Consider the following 27,938-nt stretch of genomic DNA (forward strand, 5'->3'; position numbering starts at 1 on the left):
GCTCCCCTATAGCCCTCCCCGGGCTCCGGGGCACAGCTGCCTCCCCACGGTCTGCACCACAGACTGCCGGGGAACCTCGGCTCCAGCCGAGAGCTCCTCCTGCCCCTCCTTCTCCCCTGACCTTGGTGTCTGCAGAGCTGTTCCTCTCACATATTCCCACTCCTCTCTCTGGCTGCAACTGCACAGCTTTTCCCCACTTCTTCAATCTATTGTCCCACTGGCACCATAGTGGCGGCTGATGAGCTTGGCTTTGGTCAGAGGTTCATCCATCCTGGAGCTGGCTGGCATTGGATCTGTCAGATATGGGCAAAACTTCTGGAAGCATCTCACAGAACCCACTTCCGTAGCTTCCTCACTTCTGAAACCGTACCATGCAAACCAATACAGCTTATTAATCTACTAATTCTACTTCTTAGTAAAATTAATTTAATTCTACTATTGCAAATACACTGTTTCTGAGACTGAAAATTATTAAGCTGTATGTACTTACCCAAAGAGTACCTCTTCAGTAGAAGGATGGCTGTCCTTAGAAAAAGAAAATTATTACAATGACTCATTTTGGACCAGTTTACTGAGATAGTTAAATTATGCAACATGCTCTTTCTTTTTGTCCGGCAAAATATTTAAAATTACTTTAGCCTTCAGCAGACATTGTACTGAATATTTATGGGAGAAATAAAACCAAACCAAATTAGCTACTTAAGACAAACTTCCAGTTTATAAAACAACTGATGTCATTTGAATATTTTAATCTGCTTTACTAGCAGTGCGATCAGACAGAACAGTAAAGCATTGAAACACCATTTTACATTAACATTACAAAATACAGCAATTTTTTTTTCTCTATGTATTTACATAAGCAAACATACAGGTATTCAAAATAGAATGCATCTCACCATCTGGCAATAATTACAGAAGTACAGTGCTTGGTTGACTGGATGGAATAGAGACATAGGAATTTTTACCCTGAAGTGTAAAAAGGATGCACACCAGCTTAGGAGATACATGGTGAGCTTCATGTCTTTGGACATTTTTCAGATGCAGTCTTAACAGTAATAAAATGTAAATCTACTTGAAAAATTGATGCTGAAAAGTTTTTTCAGATGAAGTGTTTTTTTTGGATGCAGATATGACCGACTGACTCAGCATGCTTTTTCTGTGAGGTAGGGGAAGGCCCTAACCTCTGAACCAGTCTGTATGAATGTCTTCTCTTTTATTTTAACCTGAAAAATTACAAAAAGTTCCATTCTAGTCTGATGCATAATGAAAACACATTTTTTTGGAAGCTGGAAATGTTGCTCTGAAGATGGTCATATTAAACCATAGTGTTCATTCCAAGCATGGGCCAAGTGCTGTAAATCCTAGTTTAAAACAGATGAACTTTGTCATCTGTCTGCAGTATAATGAGTCCATTAATTGCTGTCTACTGATGAACAACCTCTAGCAGATTTGGCATGGCAGCTAGAACAAATTCATATCCTGACTCCGTCATCCTCACTAAGGCAAACTGCACAAAAATCTGTTAATATTTTGATGCAGGGTGGCAGAATCAGGCTTTTCTAAGCTGTCAAAAATGTCCATAAAGAGTGGTCTTTATCTGCTGTGCATTCTTGGCCTTGAGAGGCTTCTTAGGCAAAAACTGCTGATCACTCAATAATACCATCTATCTGAGCACTCCAGAATCAAAACATCAGGCATCAGTTTTCCCCGCTTCTAAGCAAAAATTGTTATGTTCTCTCCAGCTATCAATTAATTAAATGCTGTCAAGTCCCTTATGTCCAAAACATAGGTTTTATTTTAATAAGCTGGGAAAAAAATGATTGTTCAGAGTCATCTTGTAATGAAACTTCAATCCAGTAATTGAAACCCTCTGTGATTGTAGTGAAACATTCCCTGTCAGTATTTGCAACCTGAGCAATTGGACATTGTGAACGAGGAACAGAAGGTGAAGTGAAAGAGAAACAGAGGGCTGAACTGCTCTGCCACACGGGCAAAACGCAGACGGTAAGTGGAGAGCATAAGCACTGAATGTGGAATGTTCAGTAACAGTTTATCAGCTGTGAGCTGGTGAAAGAGACTGTGCAGAGCAGCAACCAGACCCTCAGGAGACTTGTGAGGAACTGAGCTCCGGTGAAGTGCAGGGTGCAATGTACATCATACAGGATGCAGATGGGCTTTGCTTCCTGGCAGAAGTGGGCGATGAGACCCAAGCTTTCTGTCCCACTTACTTCTTTCCTTTGCAAGGCCAGAGAAACTTGCATCAGGTCAGGCATAAATGGCAAAAAAAGGTGGCAATTCCCTCCACTGGTAGGAGCCTTTTTGTTTCCTTTCCCCTCAAATGCAGGTTTAGAGACCTTCAGTCCCCTGTCAATATTCATCCTATGAAGGCAATCTGGTTTCATGGCAGATCTAGAGCCTCAGGCCTCTTCTCACAAAATACCTTTGCTTTTATTACTGCCTGCTTATTCCCTGAGATACCTGTTTCCAAGAGCAAATCCTCAAAACCATCACCCCAGTTGTGGAGTGGAAACATCTGGCCTGTGGGATACAACGTGGACATTGTCCTTAGCTCAAAGTGCCAGATTTAGGGTCAATATCAAACTTAATGGAAATAGTGGAAATCACTGCTCCCACCTACTACTATGGTAGTCCTCATATTCAGCTGCATTTAGCAGATTCCCCCTGGAATCCCTTCTTTGCCAGTGTGACATCCCTCACACAGTGCTGTGTAGGAGAGGGATGTGTGCATAGGGAGGTAGAAGCAGTAAGCTCATTTTTGCTTCTGCTGAAGCTGTTCAGTTTGACTGCGGTGATCAAATGTACCCAGAGACAGAGAGAGCATTTAAAGCACCTGGTGAGCACAGCATTTATTCCACTTGATTTGTCAGTTCATCCTAAATGACCAGTTTTGGGGGGAAACCCATGAATGTCTGCAAGGTGATAGATGACATGCATGGCATCATCACTGTGAGTGGGGCTACAGCATGACACTTTGTCCCAGACATGGAGGCTGAGGTCTGTGGGGTGAGCCAGTGTCATCGTGTGCATGCAGAGCTTCTGTGTGACCAGTCAGTGCACAGTGACTCCTACCTATCCCATGTCAGAGGAAAGGACTTGTAAAACTAGCAGATTTAGTTATACAATCTATATGACAATAAATCAGTTTCTTGGAAATCAAATACCCAGCCAGCTTTTAAGCCCTTGTCTGCCATAGATCAGTATCTTAAGCAAAAGGCCTTCTTCCAAAGGCTCCCACCTGGTAGGCTAGAAAAAGGTTCAGTTTCTCTCTGTCTTTCTCCTTCTTTGACTTAGTAGAAATTTAATTGCTCTGTAAAAACTGAACAACTTCAATAGAAGGACACATGAAGGTATTGAGGTTTTGCTTCTGGATGGGCAGTGTTTTTTCCAGAGAAACTGGAATACATCCTGGTTCTCATAAGATTATGGCTGCAAAATTCATGGAATGAATCAAATTATTTGATTTAAGCTTTGCATGAATGCAGCATTTATATTTCTCCTCTTCAGCAAAGTCCCACTGGCCTTAGTGACGTTGGCTATGATGCCTGAAAGTAAGGAGTTTCATGACTAAGCATGTCTGTCAAGTAATGTATTTTATGTTCTTTATGCAATGTATCCTGCCCTTGGATCTATGCAGGTGAAATCAGTGTTGTTTACAGATCCTGTTATTTTTCAAGTGAGCCCCATTTGCCCATACATATTTCATTAAGGCTGAGTCCTAGTAGTGCAATCTTCTGACCATTCCTGAGCAATCTGCCTTAACAGCAATACAGTGAAACAAGGGAAAACTATTTTTATCAACTAACAGTTTTCTAATAATTCTGGCCTTACAAGCCCTAAACCAAAACCAGAACATTCTTCATAATGCCCTTTTTTAACCAAAGAGAAATGATGAGAGAGGATCTGCTTCAACCTTTTACTGAAGGCTTTACTCATGCAAAACTTCCTCTGACATTGCTTAAACCAGACTTTGTTGGAATTGTACAGAGTTACGAATCTGGAAGTGATGCTGAAAATTATTTAGCAATGTTGTGCCTGGTTTTCCACCGTTCTCTCACTTCCCCTCCCTGTCAACAGCAGTGGGAGGGAGCAGGGAATTAACACAAATAATTTTGAAAACATTATTTTCAATTTTTAAGCTGAACATGAAATTTTTGAATGCAAATAAATTACAAGTCCTGAAATAAAAATTACAAGTGGTGGTAGAAACAGAGGATTATTCAAGTATAATTTACCTTTGAAGATTGCTTATTTGAAATACAGAACAAATGGCAGAAAAGCCCAGGGACATTTCAGGATGGTTACTGAGGAAGAAAAAATGGCATAAAAACAGTTAACAAAATGTCCATATAATTAATCTATAGCAGTTTTAATAGATTTTGTTTAATACTTTAAGATTTATTTTAAATATATATTTGCAAATGAACCGTCATTTTATTTAAAATTCCATAAAGTGCTCATTCAGTTAATGATAACAAAACTCAATTGTAGCAAGACAAACTAGCTGGAGCCTACTCTGCAAGAACATCAAAGGACAGCTTAGCTTTCATTGGCAAAGAGAAAAGAATTGTGTAGGTTTCTTCATAGCCCATATTATAATACAGAAATTGCATTTTTTTCTTTAAGAAATATATTCTTTAGAATATTAAAAAAATAAGTTTAATAAAGCCTGTGCTTAAAACAGCCAAAGTACTGTATGAAAAAAAATTGCACATTTGATACCCTTTCAACCCTGCTTTTCATCCACAGGATAATGGGAGGAGTATATGATGTTGTCGGAAGGTCTCTTGGACACAGCTGATTTTCCTAAGCTATCAGAGCTTCTCACAGCAGGTGAAATTTTCAGCACACGCACAGTGGTTGTCATGGCAGCTGCTGACCATCACACACCACTAACCTTTTCGTTCCCTGGGCCGATACTTCTCTTGGAGGTACCATCTAAACGATGTGCTCCTATCGTGACCGTCGAGTAATCCTTAGCCATCATTTTCGCCTCTTTTTTCAAGCTCTTCATTTGTGCTAGCTGGAGCTGGCTGGAGTCATATGCAAGTGCTGGGATAGTGTTCACTAAAATCAGCTGGAAAGGTTTCTTCTCCTCCTTGTAGCGACACTGGATGTAGCGAGAGAAAGCTGAGCGGTAGGTTTTGTTGAACAACGTGTACACGAGTGGGTTGACAGCTGAAGAAAGGTAGCCAATCCAAACAAATATGTTAAGAAGCCCTCCAATGACCTCTTCTTTGCATGACTCCTTGCAAATAACAGCCATCACATTGGTGATGAAAAATGGGCACCACATCACAACAAACAGGAAGAAGACAATGCCAAGGACCTTGGAAGCCTTCTGCTCATTGCTGATGGATTGCATTGTTCTCCTCCCTGAAGTCCCTGTATCTCTGTTCAAGGAGCGCTGAAAGAGTTTCTCTGAGGACAGGGAACTCTGAGGGAGGAAGCTGAATGAAGTAAACTTGGTCTTAGGGCCAATGTCATTCACACATAGCATAGCTTCCTTTTGCAGCGACTTGATAGTTAAAAAGTAAGTGACTACCATGATGGTTAGAGGGATGAAGAATGCCACAAAAGAACCTACTAGAACAAAATTTTCATCTGCGAGTAAGCAGATGTCTTTCTTAAAAATGTCTTTCTTAAATACTTTGGAGTCATCTTGTAGTCCAAAGACAGGTACAGGCATGGAGATACCTGAAGGTGGATGAGAGAAAGAAGAGGTTAAAAACAATAATGAAAAACACTTCCAGCCTCCAAGAAGAAGCAAACATCTACCTGTGTTCTACCTGTGGCTGAGGTGATCATAGCTATACGCATTACCTCAGCCATAGGTAGAACACGTTCGCTTCCTTCCAACTGTCCTATGACACCTGGTAGCCAGAAAAGCATGGGTTTGGATCTTGGGCCCCTTGTAATGATCTCCAGACTTGCTCCTTGGCCCCTGCCACCTTGGCAAAGGATTTTATGAACTATGGCCAAAATGACGCTATGTATTTCTTTTCTGGAGTGGCATAAGAGTGATCTTGGACTGTTTTTCATTAGAGGATTAAAAGTGTTATGGGTTCTAAATAGGCTGGGAAATACTAATTTTAGGAGGAAAGATAGTTTTTTGTGATAGGTCTAAGAGTAATCTTTCATTGTCTTTTGTTGCTGTCATCTCCACATAGTCAACACAGGCTAAATGCTAAAAAACCCCAACTTTCTATGTGGCAATAGCCAGATGAACAATGGGAACAAATTAAGCACTGAGAGACACTGACAGGAGGCAGCCTGAGGTGTAGTTTATCCTGTAGGACTGCAAAAGTCCTTTCACTGTGTTTCCAGCTGCTAGAGGTTACCTTCTCTCTGCACAGCTGTGCAAAATTTGTCTTCCCCTGGAGCATGCATCCTTGACTTGTCATGAATGGCAAGACAAGGTGACAAAGTCCATTCTCCTTGGACTGCTCTGTCTGTTTCAAGCCTACTCAGCCATTTCCTCAGGGATTTCTGCAAATGCTGCTAGAGTCTAGGTAAAATCAAAGCGCTGCTGTTTCTTTGGTTGTTGGTTTTGGGGTTTTTTTCAGTGTTTGTCTCTTCCCCTCCGAATGGATGCTGTCTCTCCAAGAGAGGCCATGTTCAGACAATGAAAGAGATTATGTGCTGTGAAGATGGCAAAAGTGGAGCGAAGCAGGGGGTGATAATGCAGCCCTGTTTAGATAAAAGCAGAGAGGAGCCTGACTCCTGTGGAAAGTTAGCATAATCTGGGAGCTTCAGTCCCGTTTGCATTTTGGAACAGAAATCCCAGTTGCTGTATTTAGCTTATGTGAAATAAAAACATTGACTAGAGAAGAATTTCCTGTGGTGTGAGGATGTTGTGCCCTACTTTGTTCAGTGGATGCCAGGAGTGTTCTTACTGGTTCACAGACGAGTCCTGAAACATCTGTATTTCAATGGTACATCTCTCTATCTCTCTTTCTTTCCCTTCTTCCCACTCTGCTGCTTAAACTGGGAGCCCTTTAAAAAGCATAGCCTGTCACTTCATTTCACACATATCCAGTGCCCAGCATAACAGCTCCAGTCCTAGGGGAAGGCTGTGGAGTACAGGCTCAATACCAAACAATAATAATCACAGTAATAATAATATTAGATCATTATTCTGTTCAAGTGCTTCATTCTTTTTGTTCTTCTGGAGCTTCTACAAAGATCTTTCTTTTTCTAGGAACACTGTGGCTTATTTTGTCTGTAACTTTGAACTGAGTCATGGCATTGCCTCAGGCCACTTTAGAATAAAGTGCTGTTCTTATCTGCCCAGGGCAGAAGCTGGTGGAGAGCCTGTGGTATTGCCCTTTCTGTTTCTCCTGCACAAGTTCTAAATGCTTGAACTTGGGCTAGGAGAAGCCAGTGAGTGAGATGCAAACTTCTGCAGTGTGGAAGTTCCTGAATTGAGCTGACAGAAACCTCCAGTGTTTCTGTCTACTGGCTAAAAAGGTCTGAGTCTGTCTCTCTGAAAGCACGGAAGAAGAGGTCACCATCAGAAGCCAAACTATCCAGCCATGGCTGAGTAATCTGGGATGTTGAACAACTCCGGGGAAATGAGGAATGCTTTGAAGTTAGTTTTCTTTTTTTGGATGAGTTGAAGGGGTGCTGAAGGCATCCAGCACCTCCCAGCATCATACTCCAGCTGCACGAAGACACAGCATTAGTCAGAGCAATACCACAAGTTTCCCGTCTGCTTCTGCCCTGTGTTGATAACAGCAAGGCTGTTTTTTCATTTAATTCAAAGACGTAGTGTGAGCTTCAGAGATAAAATAAACCATGGTATTGACAGAGTAAAAAAATGCTTTTCATTACTACCTTATGGTTCAGCTGCATGAGGAAGCATGGGAGCAGAGGCAGCAGTGCTAGAAAGAGGAAAATTTTAGCATAATTTGCAAGCTTTTTCAAGTAAAGGGCCAAAGTCTGTTACAACTTCTCACCTGAAACAAGAGGAACAATTCCCCAATTGCTTTATTTTGTTCTTAGCAGCTTCTGGAGACTGGCGTCTAAATCCAGATTTCTGTCTTTAAAAAATGGAAATGAACTTCAGCATGTAGCAGAAGTTCCTGTATGTTTTTGCCATTCCTTTAACAAGCACAAAAGTGCTGTACCAGCAGAGCTGTAGCAGGCACTGCTAGTCACATAAGTTTTTCTGAGTGACCATTCAAGACATCTTTCCCCTACAGCTGCGGGGAAGTGGCCTGTATACAGTTCGAAAACAACAGAGATACCACACTTTGGTGGCAGGGAGCTCTGACAGCTGTAAACTGCTTTTTTGTGTAACCACAGTTCAGTTGATGCAGGGCATCCCCCAAATGATATTGTGGCATTCCTGCATGGAAAAAGTTAATGTCCAAAAGTTGATTTTCTCTTTTCATATCTCTGCAGGGACTAAATTTACTGTTTCCCTCCTGAAAGGGACAGGGTTTGTCCCCCCTCAACGGTTGATTTCTGCAGCATAAATATGGCAAATTCCATGAGGACACAGGGACCAAATTCAAAGGCAGTAATATTTAAATTGTCCCTAAAGGAGCTTCCGTGTGCAACTCACATACACTATTTTAATGGGAATCATCACATATGACCAAGAATATCACCCACATGTCACATTTGGTCAAGATCAAATTTGTCCTCTAAACCAAACAATACTAAAATTATTACTTTTTTGTTATAAAAATAACAAAAAGACTTGGCCTAAAGTTGCATTAGCATTATTGCAACTGACTGAATTAATTCTTTAAAAGTTGAACATGAATGATCTGTTTCACCTGGATGATTCACCTGGATGTATACTCGCTGGTTTACTTGTCCTTGCTTTCCAGCTCCCTGCTCTTGGTGACTGGATGTTTAAGGCACAGATGGTGCCTGTGCATTCATCCATAAGAAGAAAATCAGCTTCACAAGAAAGGATCATGCAGAGCTACCAGAAAGGGACAATTGGGAAGTGAAGCATGTGCCAGCAGTAGGTCTGGAGGAGACAACCTGGAAGGGCTGTAACAGAACAGCTATTCCACACCCTGCCCATTTCATGCTCCCACTAGCTCAAGGTCAGTCTGGAAAAAATCTTTGTATCCCCTGAGGACTTTTTTATGGTTTATTTTAATTTGCTTTCAAAAGAACTAATCTGAGGCACAAGGAAGCATTCAGCACAGAATAGGAGCATCCATTCAAGCGCTGAAGGTACATTAGCCACTCCATTTCCAGTTGACATTCCCACTTAGAACATTTTCCCTTGTGAACAAGCCCTAAATATTATGTTCCTCTGGTACAAGGTGGCTTATTTATATGGTTTCATTTATACACATGTGGCTGCTTCAAACTGTGGATTTTAATAAACTGCACAACAGATCCCAAACAATAAAGATGAGTAATAAATTCTGCATTAAACCACAAGAATTTGGGCACAGTTTCAGAATGACAAAAGGCTCTTGAAACCAAAGGTTAAGAAGTAAAGCAATGGCATCCTTTTTGTTCTCTCAAAAAAGCCTGGTGAAATTGACAAAGCTTGGTATGGTGGTACACATTGCTGTCTTCAGAGATATAAAACCAGTTTGTTTAACTGGAGAGGTATATGGGGTTTGCAGCTGCCTTGAGCTGCTGAGACTGTCAATAAATCAAAGCTATAATTTACAGTGTGCGTGTAGGGTGGCACACTGGAGTTACTTGGGATGAAGGCAAGGAGAGGGAAGTGAATTGATAAGGTCAAGGTTCTTTCAGTGAAGTCTCCTTTAAGCAGAACCTATCAGTCACATGCTTTCACCACGCATATATCCATTTCAATTTTGTTTAATACAAATGAGTATTATTTTGTGCCTTAATAAATGTCCAAGGGTTAGGAACTACCTTTTAGAAATGTAATTTCTCAAAAACTTTGGCACCTGTGTTCACCTTCTCATGAAAAACAAGAAACTCTCCCCGTCTCAGGTCTTAGCAGTCACACTGATTCAGAAGTACTGGGTCATGGGCCAGCTCACAGGCCACTGCACAAAGATGTGCTGTGACACTGGGGACCTCTGAAGGGATTGCTGCTTGGGAAAGCCAGTGTGTCCTTCAAGCAGCTTAGTGTGGCCATACTGCCTAATTTCTTTAGAAAAGCCCATGCTGGTATCTGGTGCTTATTTGTACTCAGAAAATATCCTTTGTTGGTACATCTACACATTCAAACAGCAAAGAGATGTCAATGTGTAACTCATCTGCTACATCCCAAGGCAAGCAATGCATACTCTCAGTCTCATGTTGCATAAAAATCTCCTTGTTGCACACTGCCATCGCATTATTTTCAATATTTTTTGCTTAATTAACCACGCAAAATAATATTTATTCCTTTGGGCTACCATGGGTGGATGTTTGTTTACTCAAGGAACACAAGCCACAGTGAGCCACTTGTGGCAGGGGGACCATGGACTATGTCCTCCTCTGAGTACGGGGGATGACAATGTGTCTGGATCTTATATGAGGAGCTGGAGTTTAGCAGTAAGTTACTTCCACTTAAACATCTGCAGAGGAGCTGCTCAGTCTTACTTCATGTCTCTGCTTGGCATTTGACACTCACCATTATGGTTGTTACATCACTACATTTCATTGTTTTGTCATTACATCATTGTTCCCCCGGACCTGCAAACACTTAGCTGCTCTCTGCATGCACCTGAAAATGTTATCCCTCCATGGACTCCTTTCCAGTCATGACAAGCCCTTCACTGTGATCATTTTGTTGCTGTGGGAGTAGTGCCAGCCATATTTCCAGTGCAGGCAGGTTGCTGGTGGGTGGCAGTGCAGAAGCAGAAATTTCCACCTGGGATAGAGGGGATGTTGAAAACCTCTGTGTGGACTGGGAACCACCATCTGAGGCTGCATCTAGTTATGATGAGTGTTAAAAAGCTTCCACCTTCCCTAGTCAGTGAGACAGTGTCCCCGAAGTCTTGGGCTAGGCTTTCTTATCACATGTGAGACCAGCACAGAATTCTTCCCTGCTAGTAGGTACATGTGTTGGCAAAGGCAGAAGCAGATGAGGAGCTTTCTCTTACAAATCCCCACATAATATTTGTTTTCAGATGGATTTCCTCAAGAGCTAAGTGAGTCTCAGTGCTGGGGGAGCCTTATCTCCTTTCTGCATCCCAAGAGGCTGTACTCACAGGAATGGAACTAGAGTGGGTCCAGGCATTTTTCTTATAACTGCTGGTAGACCAAATTTAGTTTTTTATTCAAGGGTACACATGGAGCTGGTTTTCTGTGTCTTTCCCTTGGAACACTTTATTTGGTCACACATGTTCTATTTAATACAAGTGAAAGGAAAACAAATTTAATGTCACATAGAGGGGGTGCCAGGTAACAGCTGGATAATTCTATTAATTTTGAAATGGCTTTGTTCTTGACAGCTCAGAAAATCTCTAAGGAAACCTATTATTTAGCCTAGCAGGAGATACATTCAATTCTTTTTATGTGTGAAAAATATGGTAAATGATAATTTATATCATAAATATAAAAACAAAATTGGAGAAGTCTGTTTTCTAATATGTTTCTCATTTATGTCCTCAGTCCTGAAGCCTATTTCTTAATAAGAACTGAGATATGTGTCTCCAAATTAATTTGTAGAACTGTGATAATAAATAGCTATTAAAAGGATTAGAGGACAAGTGCAAGAAATGAAGGACAGGTGCCCCTTTTTGACCCAACTGTTTAGAAACCCTGGGCTTCAGAGTGAGATGAGTTTTGAGAGAGGAAGCTGCTGATGGAGTCACGTTCTGCTTTGATATACTCCTCAAAATGTGCATACAGCCCTATTTCCTAAAGGTAGCAAGAATCCAACAGCAGGAAACAGTTTCTTTGCTTTTGGCTTTAAGTGCTTTTCCTGCCTATGCACTCCTCAAATTCTTTGTTGGTTTTGCTGCAGGACTTGTTTATTCTCTATTTCCTCTAATTTTCTTGTTGGATTTTTTCAGGCCTTCTGGATGTTTGAGGAAGATACAACCTTTTGCATTGCAGTTTCCAGTGGAGCCTATTCCCCAATGCAGTGTTTGCTTTTCAACTAGTGACATTATTTTTGATTCGGACAGAGGCTTCTTCCAAGGTGTCTTTTGGCTTCTCACAGAGATCTCCAATTGAAAGAAGTTGTTATCTCTCTCTCTAAGATGGTTACCCAGTCACTAAAGGGCAGAGAGGAGTCCACACTTATCAAACAGCTAGAAATAAATAAAGAAAGGTGAGGAAGCCACTTGTCTGGAGGATGCTGGCTGAGTAAAGCCCAAGTCCAAGGTGGACAGCAGCTACAATTCTGCTGCCATTTGGGAGCTGGAAGGGAGCTGGGCTTGATGTGCTCCTCCAGGGGACATTGGCTGTATAACCCCTTCATCCATGGTGATTGTAAGTGATGAGAAGTGACTGCCCTTACAATAAAGAGCTAATGTTTAGTCTGAAAATTTTCAAGGAGCTCCACAGGTCTACAGCCTATCACTGCACAGGGGGACTAGGTTCTTCTCCTTCTGTTTAAAGCTGCTGCTTCTGTGGCTCAACAAAATGCAGCAGAGCGGGTCAAACACCTTTTTTCTTTCTGCACACACAATTAATATTGTTTATGTTGCATTGGTGCTTATAAGCTCCCGGTAGCAACAGTGTAATTTGAAACTCAAAAGAAGTTACAAATTTATGGTAGGCACTGGCCACGGTAAGTATGTTAATTTGCAAAGGGAAAGAGCCTTGTGTAAAATCAGCTCCAGCCACCTGTGGTACCTCCTCTGTTTAGCATATAACCTGTGTTCCATGTCAGATGGCCTCACATTGTTCACTGTTCAGGCCCCTAGGAGAGCAGATTTGGGGATAATAGTGTTTTGAGAAGAAAGAAATACCATACCTTTTTTACAGAATCTTTCTAGATCAGATGTTACCAGTTTGTCTTTTTAGCTGTGAAGCTCCTAAAGGATCCTTCGGGCTAATTTATTATGAGCTATACATGCTATACACACAGTAATGCTTAAAAAAATACTTATAGAAGCAATAATCTAGAGATTATGGAAAGATCTTAGATATTACACTACCATAAGAAGATAATGTGATGCCTCCAAGAGTAGTCTAAGTGACAAGATCCCCTAATATCCCAGTTTTTATATCTCTGTCTTTTAATTATCACATGGTGTGATTTGTTGAATGCTGATAATTTACTTAACTCTGCCTTAATCTTCCACTGAACTGAATAGAGATTTCTGTTAGTATCTCTGAGATTTCTTCAGCAGTGCTACTTGGCCTCATTGTGTAGTTTAAAAGGACACTGAATGTAGCTATCAGATAAATTTTTAAATTATTTTTTACAATAATTTCACACTCCATCTGAAGGGCACAGATGACAAAAACTGTAATTCTTCTGGATTTTCTATACCTCAGACCATGTCCCAGTTGTTTCTCCATGCCTCCTTTTGTGGTTGCTTGCAGAAGCTGCTTAATAAGCAAATTATCAGCTTCCTACTATTTATACAAGGAAACTGCTGCAGTGGCTTGACAGTTATAGGGATAGATGTCCTGATGTGATGGATAATTTGGAAGGAAAAACAGAATAAGAAGCAGCTTAGAGACCTGCACAGGTCTGAAGATGATGAGTCAGGATCCTGTGCTTTATGTTTCACTGTCCACTCTGCAGCTAATGCCCTTCACCCTGACTGAACTGTTAGACCAGTCAGTGCCCTGGTCACATTTACAAGATAACAGGGTTGAAGAAGAGAAAAAAAGGGATTATTAAAAAGCATATCTGAAGGGATTGTGTCTGCCCATATTTCCCATCTACTGGTGTCTTTGTGGCTGATACAGCATGATCCCTAGGCTTATCTTTCTGTTAAATGTCACAAAGCACCTTGCAAATGAAAAATAAATAAATGAACTGTCCTTGCAACAAGAAATGCAGGAGTGACCTTCTCACGTCCTGCAGTAGTATGCAAGGCAGGGCTGGATTTAACTGAGGAACTTTCAATCCAAAACTTCTGAGTATTTCTGTGCTTGTAAGGGGAAATTTGCACTGCTTGCTCAGTGCACCTGGGACCTAAAATCACAGTTTTTCTCTCAGGATACTCACAGTTCAGCTCAGTCTATGATCCTGGCAATAGTGGTCAATTTGACATTTCAAAATTCAGATCAAATACAAAAAATTGTAACAAGGGCTATGTTCTGCCAAAAGGAAATAAGTCTTCCCAGTGGGTGTGATTTATTTCCAACATAAAGGCAGGACTGAATACTGTGAAATACACAGATTCCAATTTTGATCAGGCAGAAAAGAAAGCCTTTATCACAATGCTACAGCCTGCTTTCAGGACATCACAATATTCTCCTGAATGCTTCTGCATTCAGGAGCTCAACAAGCTATTTTCCATCAATGACCCTGGAGGACATCATAGACAAAATCACCTGACAGGTGTTTCTAAATTTGTCTCAGGTAATTAGGAATAATTTGTTGCAGTTCTGACAAAACCCTTGACTTTTATTAGCTGGGCTTCTGCTTAGAAGGTATGGCAATGGCACAGGCCAGGTAATGTGTGGGGAAAGTTAATTGCAGCCTGAGTGTTCAATAGTTTGCAATGTTCCTGCTGATAAATATAAATGTAAGGCTTATATTTTAAAGAATTCTGTGATACATTAACCTTTCTTAATGTCATAAAACACAACATCAGGCTTAAGTCAAATATAATAAAGGAACTTGTGAAATTGTTCTGTATAATTTTAAAATGAATGAAATTTTCTCTTTTCTTGACATTTTCTTTTATGCAACACAGTGCTACTTTAGCAGCACCATTTTTAATTTAGAAGGTGGCTAAATGCAGCCACAGTGTACAGATGACAAAATTTATGAATCCAAACATAATTCCTTGTACACTTATTTTGTTCTCATTTGTATTGCATGGGGCATTTTCTATGCAGAAATCCAGCTCCTCTGACTGGAGATGCTGCTTTTTTTTCTTAAAATATTCTATTTACTCTGATGTACAAAAAGAGACTGACGATTCTAGGTCATATTGGCACCCACTTATTCATTTAAAAAACCCTCATAATAGGACAGGCCTGGTCCAAATGAACTTGATGCTTCTTTGCTGGTAGCTTCAAGAGGAAGAAGAACATGGTCCTTATGGTCTTCAGAACAAAGAAAAGAGTTGTTTTTAAAAAAGACAACTAACTCTTTCATCAGCACCTTGACTAAGCAGGTTCTTTGCTATTGAAAATACAGCTCTACTCTTTATAACTTGCCTTTAAAAATAAAACCAAAGAAGAAAGAAATGACACAATGTCATGACCATCCCTCATTCCTTTTTTTCACTTGAAAAGCAGATTGCTTCTTGCAAAAGGAGTGCTCACAAAATGAGTGTGTGCCTTTTTCATAGGCAAAACCCTTCATCTCATCCTGATGTAATTACCCAAAGAACATGATAAATATATACATAATAATTATTCTTCCTTTGATGACACATATTTACTGGTATAATATATTCTCCTCCATCCAGATGAATGCTGGCTTGCTCATTTCTTTGGTTTGAAAATGTGTTCCTATGGGTTGCATATGTCTCATGCGTTTCATGTGTCTCATTTCTTTATCTCTGTGTTTCCAAATTTGGAGAATTTAGAAAGCAGTTCAATCTTAAACATTCCTTTAAGCACTCTTTATCCACAAAGAAAAGTATAATGTTAGTAACACCTCCTTGTCAGAGGAACAAACATCTACAAGTTCAAAGTGCAAGATTTTTAAACCTTCACAGTTATGGGAGGGAGATATGTGTGGTAGGCTGATGGTCTGATGGATGTGTTCACTCTTCTGGGAAAAAACAAATCAAGCAAAGTGTTCTGTTACATGGGAAATATGGGGGTAATTTATATCAAAGTAAATAGGATATTTATGTGTCTTTCTCAGAACCATCTTAAATAATGCCTCATGACCAGAATACATGTGCTAGTCAACTCAGAAATGCGCATGACAGCGCTGAATGTTCCTTTTCTGTGGAACCGAGCATTACCTTCCCCCTACACAACCTGCATGTGAAGGGCTGGTTCTCATTAGTTGTCACTACTGTAGGAGTCATTAGTGTGGCAATGAACTTTCTACTGATGTAAATGTTGCTGACTACTGAGCCTCATACGTTGTGTCTCTATGAATGAACACAATGAATATTCTATTTCTGAGGTGGTTCTGAAGCTCTAATACTTTATTAATGAAATTTCATGCCAACACCCTTCATTATAATTGATGCAAATTTCTCTATATGTTGTGAAACAATTTTTTACAACTTCATTTTATTTTTATGACATCATCTACATCCAAAAATGGTAAAGGTCCCACGGTTGTCCAAACACAAAACCTACAAAGTTTGCCCCTGAGATCCTGTAGCAGGAGTGAGCAAACAGTATGTTCAGTCTCTGAGAGACGGTTTCACGAGTATGATAAAAATAAAGCAAATGTTCCCTAGGGAAATGATTATAAAAAACTGCTAAGAATGCAAAGTCAAGTCTTCAAAAGAGGAAATGGAAGCAGAGTGAATGACTAGATGGGAAAGAGTATGTGTTTTAAGTTTAGCTTCAGCACTTCCAAATTGAGGTGCTAAGCTTTAAATCTATATTGCCAGAGCACAGTTTAGTGTGTAATTATTGGCAATTTTATATATATTGGCAGTGTATTCCATGTTTTAACAAATGATCTTTTCCTATGCCAAGGCATCTGTAAATTAGACTTGACTGAAATGGCAAATTATGACACCTGGAAGAAATGGATGTGTAGTAGATTCAGGACGGGGACTCCCAGCCTGCAGTTTATTAGCTGTTTATGCCTTTTGAAAACTGTAAAGGGATTTTCAAATGAAAGGTGTCCTTGACAGAAAGAAGACTGAGCCTAAGGAGACCAAAGCTGTCAGCAAAACACAATCCAGAGACACCGGTGATTGAACTCTCCCAATCCCTGCTGCTTCCCTGGCCCTTCATATGCTGTAAGGCAGCAAGAAGTCATGCAGAGAAATTGCAGGCTGCCTGTGAAGGAGGTGTAAGCCTCTGTGTCAGCATAAAATGTCACACTGCCAAATTAGCTGAGGGCTCAGTTGCACTGGGCTTGATTTGTACACCTGGAGCTGACTTCACCCCACACTTTGCAGAACGTTGCTTCATATGCTGCAGTATTTCTCATTTTTGAAGCCTCAAAAGCAATGACAAAATTTTAGAGTTATGTGGTGGGGAGGTACTTTACCAGCTACATCCAGATCCATGTTGGGCTTTTTTTTTTCTGCATGAAAAGTACTGAATAAGTCTAAGTTGTTAGTGACTGGGGCGTGCCTGAAGGCAGTGAACAGATGTGTAGGCTCAATGAGAAATGATAAGAGAAAAACTCAGCTTAGACTGCTTGGGCTTCATCAGACTTCACATTACTTAGACCATTAACAGAAGAATAGAGAGAAATAAGAACTGAGGAATGTTATATATAAGGACTTAACATTCATGCCTGTAATTCTTTTATGTTACCCTTTCAAGGACGGAATGATGTGCTGTTGGCCTCTTGCAGAGCAACGCATTTGTTAGGCCCATTTAGGACTCAAAGGTATTTTGCATGTATTTTTCAGAATAGGCTCTATTTACAATTCCATAGATTCCAATTCTATTCAAAATACTCCTTTTTTTCCCAGCAGGAGGAAATCCTTTGGCTTTTTACACCTGTTCTCAATAATGACCTCTGTGCTTTAAAACAAATAGAATAATTTTCAGCATTTAATGAGCTTTTGCCTTCAACAGCTACAAATAATCTAATTATCTAGCCACTGTGCATACGGGATGATTTAAGAATTAAAGACACGATTAGAGTCTGTTACAGTAATTAGAATCTATTTTAAACCAATTGCCTGTGGCATTACATGGACTAGTGAAACAAAGGCTTCTGGCTAAATGCTCTTCTTCCACTAAATGCAAAAACAAATGTTAGCACAATTTACATTTTTTAAACTGAGAAAATCAAGATTTCAGGAGTCAAGTAAATTAAGCTATCTGTGCTTTTTTTCTGCTGTGTTTTAAATGTTCCATGTGACACTGAAGCCAATGGAAGGAAGATCACTGATTGCCTTTGGTTAAAATTGACTGAATATATTTGTGTATTTAGTGAATAAAAGGAAAATTACAAATTACAAATTTAGTTATAGTCTAGGCAGGTTGGGAAGCACTAGAAGAGCTTCATCAGGTCCCACAAATCAGCTACAAGTATTTGCAGCAGTCAGTTATCAGGTGAATAAAGGTAATCCAGCTGATATAATGTTCCTGGATTTCCAGAAATCCCTTACAAATTTTTTTGTCTGTTTTTTTAACAGTCAAAGGCTGTTAGTGAAATTAAATTCTAATGGCATTAGAAGAAAGATCCTCTGGTGGAAAAAGGATAAGTTAAAAGGCAGAAGGTTGAAAGACAAGTGGTAAGATTAAACAGTTTGTTTCCATATTGAGGGTGGTGGAAGGCAGCATCTGACAGCCCTGCATGTTCATCAGTGCTGTTCAGTCCAGCCTGAGCTGTTTGCATGGTCAGTGGAACTGATTAAATGTGCTGCCAGCACACAACTGTTGGCTGTTTCCCCCCTCTTCCTCTGCTAAAATCAACATCTGCACAGGGGAACATAACATCTTTCATTTCTTTCTCTTGCTTTTTACCCTCCATCTCATACTCCATGAGAGCTCAGCTGCAAACTATAGGAATATGGGGAAGTCAAAGGGTATCTCTCTGAGGTTGGAGAGCAAAACCTTGGGTCTGAATCTGTAAGTGAGGTAGTAGCCACACCAGGTGCTGTGGAGGGTGTGTTGTGCGCAACCCCAGCTCTGCCTGTGCCAGATATCGTAGAATGGTTTGGGTTGGAAAGGACCTCCAAGATCATCTCGTTCCAACTACCCTGCCACAGGTAGGGACACCTTCCACTGGACCAGGTTGCTCAGAGCCCCATCCAACCTGGCCTTGAGCACTTCCAGGGATGGGACATCCACAGCATCTCTGGGCAATCTATGCCAGTGTCTCACCATCCCCACCTCACTCATCCCAGTGAGAGCTCTCAGCCCCCGCTGAGTGGAAATGCAAAGAGTTAAATCATTTGTAGCCCTATCATTCTAAGTAGCACTGAGGGCCTGGAGACTGGTAATCATACATGGAGCACCTCTTTGTCCAGAAAGCATTTCCTGTTAGTAAGTGATATAGAAAGCACCCTCAGAAACCCATTCCCTACGTATTCTTAGCTGGATGGTGGCAGATCAGGAGGATAAGGGTTGATGACTGCCTAACAGCAGGTTGCATGGGTGATCTGGGATCTGTCAAGATTCCTTATAATACTGGCATTTGACACATTTTGCAAACTTAGTCCAGCCTGGCAGTGACTGGCTCATCAGTCAGCTCATCTTATAGCTCCTTCCTATGTGTTTTCTTTGTTATCTGTCCTCTGGAGCACATCCCATTTGCCATAGCTTGTTGCCAGGCTGGAAACCAGCCAGTCTTCCTTCAGCTGGTCTCCCCATGAGACTAGAAACCAGCCAAGAATCATTTTATTCCTGCCCATCTATGTGCTTGCCGACGTTAATTTGTACCTATTTAACCTTCTCACTGTTTTGGTGACACAAAGTGTATGAATGAGATGGAGTAACCCTATAATCCTTCCTATTTTCCTGGCATCCACTGTTCCCTTACACATGACCTTATCCAGCTGCAGTAAAGCAGGACTGTGTCCTCTTCACTCATGCCACACTTGAATGGTTTCCAATAAAATACGGAGCTGTATTTTTCAGAGTTATATAAATAGGGACCACATTGCTATCCCTTGCCATAATAATAACAAGTAACATCTGTGACTCATCTCTTCACTGTTAGAAGACAGTTTCTCCAGAGAGCAGAAAAGGTGATTTTACAATGAATATGTTACTAGTTATTACTGCAAAGAAAAGCCATAACTTTTGAAACAAAATATCAGGCTATCAAGGAAATAAACCTCCTGCTACAGGTTATAAATCGTGTTCTAGCTAATAGAGCTAAAATAACACTTTTTTCTGGATTCCATTTAATAGTGAGCTAACTCAGATACTGTGTCAGTAAACACCTTTCTGAGAAAATGTGCTGAGCAGAGTGGACCCCTGGTTTGCCTCTGGAGTGGTCATTCTGATCATTCTGTGAATTTGTGTTCAAAAAGGACAGCAGTTTCACACACACTAAGCACGAGGCACCAAACACAAGTGCAGACAAACACAGTATGTGCAATTTTAAAGAATGCTTGACTTATTTATGGTATATAGAGAAATGCACTGAAAATACTTGCACTTACCAGTTTCAAAAATTGGAAAAACTGGACAGAGTAGGTAATATGTTTTTTACTAGATTAAAAAAATGTGACTGTAGAAGAGACAAGATGAAGACATCTACATCTGAGTTGCTATAACCTTCCTTTATAGTTGAGAGTAGGTATTTTTAGGGTGGAGCTCACCTGACCTGTGCTAGACATTTACATCTGATCAGCTGAATGCACCCCAGAGCCAGATGCTGTTGAACCTCATCAGGTCATGGAGAATGCAAAACCATCCTGCTGCTGAGTGAAGACTCCCACGATTTCTTGCTGTGCAGCGGAAGATACAGCTATTTTAAATCCTAACAATCCTAGACTGCTTTTTCTCAGACTGTGGGCCAGGATCAAGAGGGAGGTCAGTAGATGATTTAGAATGCCAGGCTGGCAGCATGTTAGACATCATCTCCTTTCCCTCCTCTGGGAAGAGTGGTAAGGGATCACAGTTACCACTTGCAATAATTAGTATTAGCCAGGGAAAGAGCTAATTGGCCTTGTTTGCTGACAGATCACATCTCTTCCAGGGCAAAAGAGTGACTTTTTCCTGCCTCTGAATAAGTGAGCTGCCAATGCTCAAGGGCCTACAAAACCACAAGCACTGAAAGGGAACTGTGTTTTCAAAGAACTTGAGAACTTCCACCCCAGGTGGAAATTGTGAGGAAATTCCTGAAGGCATCAGACACCAAAATCTCCCAACTACCTGCCATAAAACTGCTTTGGACATGCTGCCACCATGGGAATGAAAGATCAGTGGTCCCCTGCCTAGTTTCAAGGCTCTGGGTTTTGCCAGTGCAAAAAGAGATTTGTATACTGGGTCATCCAGAACACCTATTTTAGCCTGTAACTCTGAACTGTCCTCTGGACAGACTCCTCTCATTCTCACTGTACACAGTGTCTGTTGTATCCTAAACAGGATGCATAAATTCCCCACCATACACACTGAGAAAGGCAGAGAAAATCTACCCATGAGAAAAATCTCTAAGCAAATTACTCAAATAAGAAATTGTGAACAACTGGCTTGCATAAAACAAGGAAATACTTTTTTCAGTCAGTACATTTTTTTTTCAGATGTTTAGATAATGATGGAGCATCAATATGGGAAATCAGCACATCTTTAAAATAAACTTGAATACAGTCATGCTATCACTGATGTATATTCTTTCAGTGCTGCTCCATTCTCCATTTCCCATTGTCGTTGATTTCCATTACATAATTACTACACTACAGCACTTCTTATACTGGAAAGCAAAATACTGCAGGCAGAGGATAAAGTTTTAGACTGCAGTATATATGTCAAATCCTCTCAAAAGCTGGAAATCTGAAATTACATGCTGAAATACTGCCTCACTTACCAACTGATATGGTCCAAACAGCAATTATTTTGGCAAAAGCCTTCGTTCTTGAGTTAAAGCGGCTGTGGTGGATGGGGTTTCGGATGGCAATGTAGCGATCCAGTGAGATGGCACAGAGGTGCATGATGGACGCCGTGGAGAAGAGCACGTCCAAGTAGATCCAAATGGCACAGAGCTTTCTAGGTAGAGGCCATTCGTATCCTGCACAAGACAAAGTTGGCATCAGCTAAAGATGTGGCATAGATCTTTTGTTGTGACACGTGTCTTAGTGCATACATCCTTCTAAGAGGGTAGTAGTAAGTACTAAGTTGTAGTAAGTGATACATTTAGAAGCTGCCTGACACTGTTTTAAGAAAATATTTATATTTGTTTGCAGCCTTCTAACTGTAGCTTTTGGGGTTAACTCTGCTTCTTTCCCAGGCTACAGGCAGCATATGTTTTTTCTTTTTAATTCTGTTTGCATAATGCTAGTGCTTGGTGCTATGATTAAACATTTTTGGCAGAAAATCTATGAAAAGAGAGGCAATTTTGTCATTGTAAATCTGCAAGTTCTCAGTTTTGCTTTAGGACTTTTTATCCACATAATTACTGCATTATCAACACCTGCTGATATGCAAAGCTGCGTTAATTCTGAAAGTAAAACTTTGGATTTAATGGAAGGTGAAGAAGAAAAATTATTTTGTTGCATACCAGTGATATTTATCTCACCTGTCTTTAAGCCTTTACCACATACCTAAATAAGTATATTCCCACTGCCAGTGAATATTGATAGACTCCTCCAGGGAATGCAATCCAAAGCATATGCATTAGTGTTCACCGATATCCAACCTACAGCTTCTTTGTTGCAAATTAAGCCCCTACTTTTTCCTTGTTCTCTCCGCTACCTATGAAGATTAATTGGTTGCTTTCCTTTCTCAAAGATGTTGGGAGATGGCTATCATGGCTTGCCTAGTTTTGTGTTTATTGTTTTGTCTTCCAACCTAAGAAAAGCATAGCACTTTTTCTTACAGATCATGCTTTAAAAACCTTTTTCCTTCTTCCTGTTCTGCCCTGGAATCTGTTTAATTTATCTGCTTCTTGTATATCGTTCAGCGACTAACATAGGACTTGGTACACTTGCAGAGGCCTCCTGACTGCTAAGTGAAATGCAAGATTTCTTCCTGGACCTAGAAGGCAATGTCTTTACCTATACAACCTGGAATGGTAAGTGCCTTTTGTATGAAAACATCATGCTAGTGAAGCATGTTTATCTCATGGTTCGTTTTGACAGCCAGATCTAGTTCAGCATTCTTGAAGCCTGGACAAATTTCACCAGCAGAAGTAGATTTCTTCTTTACCTTTGCACTTACCCTCACTGAATGTTATTTTTCTGTTTCAGGCTTTCTCTTCAGGGGTCCAGATTCTGGTTGATGATTCTCATCCTGTCCCTCTGAGTGCTTGTAACCTCTCCCAGCTTGGTGCTTTTGGAAAGCTGCGTCAGCTCTCACTCCACACACTAGACAGGTTGTTCAGAACAGTACTGAGCAGACCAGGCTAAGCCCTGCAGGACCCACATTCAAAAGCCCTTCTATTCCTGCAGGGAACCACTAATAGCTCTCATTGGAGCAAGTTTTGCAGTTATCAGGATTCTTATCTTGTAGTGATTTAATTTAGAGCATATTACCCAAGCTGCCCATGATAGTGTGGCATGGGACAATGCCAAAGCTCATATTGTGAGAATATGTTAGTATTTTGGGGAGTGCCTGTCTCCTTTGGAGATACAGTACAAAATTTGCAGCAGCAGGAATGGAAGGGGAGGTAGAGAAGGTGGGTCTGTGCCTAATTACATTAAGTCTCAGTGAGTACTGAGGAGACCAATTTCTTGGGGTTCTTGGGTTGCTGCAATATAAGCTGACCCTGACAAGCCATACAGCATTTATGGATGTATTTTATCATGTTTTCTGGTGTTCTGTTGGGCAATCTGTTCCCTGGATTGTGTTATGTGATGGCTGGCTTTCAGGGGCATGACTTCCCAGTAGCATCTCTGTCAGGCCAGGCCAGTTTACACAGGGAAAACTGTTAAAGTGTTTTTACATTTGACAACTTACATCTGTTCTCTTGCTTTAGTGACCTTTGGGAACACATTTGTCATATCCTTCTAGACTTCTCATCTTTGCAATAAACCAGGATGGGGCAGGGATAAAACACTATCTGGCAGATAAACTCCCTTAGAGACTACAGATTTGAGAAAGGGGAAAGTGTATGAGAGGAGAAAACTCTGGATGCAATAGGGTGCACCCTTAGCAAGGGTGTACATAACATCCTCCAGGAAGTTTTCTGCTCTGTAGACACATCCACCTTGGCAGGACTTAGTGGGTGCTGCCTTTTCCAGCAGAATCTGGGGCTGCTGGGGGGGTGGAGAGCCCTGCCCAGCCCAAAGGGTGCAGACTGGCACAGGCACATGGCTGGCATGGCTGGGCACCCAAACCAGAACTGCCCACAGTAGCTATTAAGCTCTCAAGAAGATTATCTCTCCTTTGAGCAAAGCAATTGCCATACTCCTTCAAGGGGCTGCAGTGAACATGGAGCATTCCTGTTCCACAGCCTTGGAGGTGTCCTGGCAGAGCAGGTGTGTGCAAAGCCTCCAGTTTGAGCTCAAGACTATCAACAGGGTGATGCGGCTGAAGTTGAGCAGTTGTGGCTGAGAAGATGCTCCTGTAGAAATGGAGGTTTCCCTCCGTTCCATCACTGATCATCCTGGAGGCTGATGGTGTACCACACCAAGATGGTTCTCCTGGTACCAGTGCGTGCCACCAGATGATTTTCTACCCCAAGTTATGCTGCTTCCACTGCTGGTCTTGCAAGGGAAGAAGCAGGGAGAGAGGAGGCAAAGCCAACACGGCTCCTCCCCTGCGCCTTCAGGCGCTCCTGTGCCCCGGCCGCGGCCGAGGAGGGCGGCGCAGCCTTTCCCGGGACGAGGGCTCCGGCTCCCCCCGGGAGGGAAAGGCATCCAGCCCCAAATCCCGCCCGAGACACCGATTGCCGGCGTCTCTTCCCTCGGCAGCGGAGCCTGGCCAGCAGGAGTCCCTGTTGCTTGTCTCAGGGAATCACGCACGACTTAAATCTCACCCATCGGACAATTTCTGTTTCACGCTGTTTCTTTCTCCAGCCAAAGGTAATCACACACTAACACGGTAAATCACAGTGTTGCACCATCACTGATGCCAAATGCAGATTGCAAATGCTACTGGGGGCGATCTCTGTAGAGATACTGGAAATGGAAAATAAACTTCCAGCTTTCTGGATTAAATCTCCCTTAAGTCACAGGCTCATGTTTGGACCTTAAGTCCCAAAGTAGTGAAGTAATAGACACCCTCCCAAACAATCTCACTTTCCTCCTGACAATGAGTAGCTTCTCTTTGAACTGTAGCAATTCAGTTGTAGCTCTGGAAGACTAATTTCTGAACTTCAGGTCAGTAACAGCCTGACGAAATTGGTGCTGAACACACAGGGTGCTGCTTGTTCCAGCGTGAGCTGTGCTGCAAATGATTGTGGTGACAATGAGAAGAAGGATCTGCTATTAATCATCGGCAAGGGCATGAACTGCGAGTCATTAATAACTTAAATAACTTCTCTTAAGAAACGAGAGTTTTGCATTTGTAAATGTTACAAAACGGGCAGAATTAATGCCCATCCATTTTTTAACCCCTGCAATATTTATTCCAGCATTTGCTAGTAAGCAGATGCCTAAGCAGGGTATTGGTGATAAGAAAATTTTTCACGTTTGTATTACTTCATTAAAAATAATTGAGGTGGCTGCCTATTTTGAATCTAAGAGTAGTCATTAGTGTTTCAGTGCATATTTGCAGAGCAAAGTAATTGGCAGGACCCAACATTCTCATTGGGAATATGAAAATTATGAGCCAGGGAAAAAGCCTGAAAGCAATAGAAAAAACAAAGCATCTTCATATACTCTTTGAGAAAATTCACCTGACAACTGAGTAATAAACTAATATTATGGACTGTGTTTAAAATGCCTGTAGCTGGAAATATAAAAGATTCAAGTACTTCACCTGTTCCATCCATTAACCAGTGACATATTTAAACTTATACGGAGTGATAACAATTTTCTGTGGTAAGAGAATGAAATCATAATAACAACAAGATGTTATTGCATGCAATGTTTAAGGCTTGTCAATACATGCAGTAGGTAACACAGCTAATACTCACCATACAGTATGGTTAACATGGACACAGGCATGACAAAGAAACCCAGCAGCATATCAGCTATTGCAAGTGACATTAGAAAATAGTTAGTGGCATTCTGTAGTTTTTTCTCCAGTGAAACAGCCATGATGACAAGAATATTTCCAGCAATGGTTAAAACAATCACTATCACTGTCAGCAAAGCCGGCCAGTTTTTCTGCGAAGGGCAGCACGGTGGGCTCATGTTACTTTCGCATGAAAGATTGGTTAGGTTGTCAGAGTTCACAGTCAGGTTGCAGAGATGTGATATATTAATTTCTCCAGCTCCATAAACATTTCTGTAGAATCTTCTCTCGTGATTTATTTGTATGAAGGAGTTTGCAGTTGGGTTCACAGAGCTCTCTCCATCACAAAGAATATCCATTGCTAAGTCCAAAACCACAAAGATAAATTGTGAAAAACAGGAAATTATCACCCTTTGTCACCATTGGGCATTATATTCCTCAACTCTCCATGCCAGAAGTTGAAGGAGCACAATCTTTTGTCGACTGTATTTTTGCCACTAGTGTGATGTAGAAAAACATACCAGAATTACCCCGAAAGCTGAAATGTTTTGTTTTCAGTTCCATAGGAAGCCCAGTGTTGGCATATATTGAAAATCCAGCTTAAAAGTAAAACCAGGCTGTAGGATACAGAATGTGGACTTGAGGCTTCATAGAGCAAAAAGGTTGGAGAAATAAAAGACATAAAACTTTTGCAACCACTAGGACTCCCCTCTGGAGCTACATCTTATTGCTATTGGTAACTGTAATCACACAATTTTAAACACAGCAGCATTAAAATAGCTTGCCTTATTAAACAGCAAAGCTCTTGCTTCTCTATTAAGAAAGTTGATTAATAATTCCATCCAGCATGTTTCTCTTGAAATAATTAAATATGCTCTTATTTTTAGTGCATCTTCCATAATATGGCTGATAGTCTCTGTCTTCTGTTGTATTTCAGAATCATTTTCAGCCTCATATCAGAGACTACAAATTCTGCTCCATGCTGATTTTTGTAGCTAATTGTACCTTTTGGCCCAGCATGTCTTTGGAATGGAAATTAAACAACTAGGTACTGTTATAAAAGAATACAATTTAAGGAAGACTTACATTGCACTTCAGAGCCCACTTTCAAACTGCAAATAGATGCACTTTGCACCCTGGTTTATCATGTTCTTCTCTGTGTTTAGCCAGTTCCGTGTCTTTTTTCTTCAGCCTCCTCCACAATGGTGTTAATTCAAATAGTTTTCTGACTTCTAAACTGCACACTTGAGTGAAGCCAGTTCCTGCACTGCGAGGCTTGCTCTTTTCTTCTGAGAGATAGGCTGCTTGCCGGCTCTTTCCTTGTGCATTTCCCCGCCCCAGGGCAAGCTATATTTAAAGTAATAATAATATCAGAGCCCTTCTTGAAGTGACACAAAAGAAAGCGCTCGCACACGCTCCCGAGAAAGCAGCCTCCACGGAGGAATTACTGATTGCAACAGGAATGGAATTTCTTCCTCCTTGCTTCCTTGTTCGGATTGTCAGACCTCCCACTCTCTGGATGTCATAAATTGCAAGGTAGCGACAGCAGAGTAGGGCAGGGGAGGGCAGAGCAGAGAGGGTCTTTTTGGTAAATCAGCAGCTTTTTCAGCACTTATTTTAGAGGTTCTCTGCTCGGGGCTTTTTCAATGCATGCTTTCAATTTGCAGCGGATGGCTCACAAACAGCTGCATGCAATTACAGGGATTTACAGGATGCAGGCTTGAGAGAGACAAAATCTAAGGCTTGTGATGGTAGATACTAGTGAAATATATAAGTGAGAAGTTTCTTCCATAAAGAGGGGAAATTCCACCAGCCTTAAAAGGCAGGAATAATATTCAATCCCATTCAGTTTTAACTCCAGGGCTGTGCTGACGTATGAATCAAATTGGCATTAGATATTTATAAAAAATTGAAGTCACTCTGATGTCATATTCATTTGTCAGGAGATGGATGTAACAGCTAACTCCAGCAGCCTGTCCCAAGCAGGTGTCCCAGATAAAGCAGTT

General features: G+C 41.0%; 1 protein-coding gene across 2 annotated transcripts; it reads right to left on the minus strand.

The window, feature by feature from the left end:
• Positions 1 to 732: 732 nt before the first annotated feature.
• HTR2A (5-hydroxytryptamine receptor 2A) lies at positions 733 to 27,938 on the minus strand. Of its 2 annotated transcripts, XM_014260542.2 has the most exons (4): positions 25,892 to 27,938; positions 21,683 to 21,883; positions 4,916 to 5,715; positions 733 to 4,322 (listed from the first exon to the last, which is right to left on the minus strand). In XM_014260542.2, the coding sequence occupies exons 1-4, from the start codon at positions 26,289 to 26,291 to the stop codon at positions 4,320 to 4,322; spliced, it is 1,404 nt and encodes a 467-aa protein (XP_014116017.2). In that variant the 5' UTR covers positions 26,292 to 27,938; the 3' UTR covers positions 733 to 4,319. The 2 variants fall into 2 exon arrangements, with proteins under 2 accessions (XP_014116017.2, XP_005516422.2); XM_005516365.3 differs by lacking the exon at positions 733 to 4,322 and having other exon boundaries at positions 4,452 to 5,715.

The sequence above is a fragment of the Pseudopodoces humilis genome, chromosome 2 (genome assembly GCF_049639895.1).
Source record: "Pseudopodoces humilis isolate 2021_Gansu_Grassland_sample_001 chromosome 2, ASM4963989v1, whole genome shotgun sequence".
NCBI classification, from domain to species: domain Eukaryota; kingdom Metazoa; phylum Chordata; class Aves; order Passeriformes; family Paridae; genus Pseudopodoces; species Pseudopodoces humilis.

Excerpts from the sequence above, each read along its gene's own strand:
- HTR2A (XM_005516365.3), bottom strand. The coding sequence starts at position 26,291 with ATGGATATTCTTTGTGATGGAGAGAGCTCTGTGAACCCAACTGCAAAC. Across the intron at positions 21,884-25,891 it reads CATGTTAACCATACTGTATG|GATACGAATGGCCTCTACCT; the intron begins GTGAGTATTAGC and ends TGTCTTGTGCAG. Across the intron at positions 5,716-21,682 it reads TGTTTGGACCATATCAGTTG|GTATCTCCATGCCTGTACCT; the intron begins GTAAGTGAGGCA and ends ATCCACCTTCAG.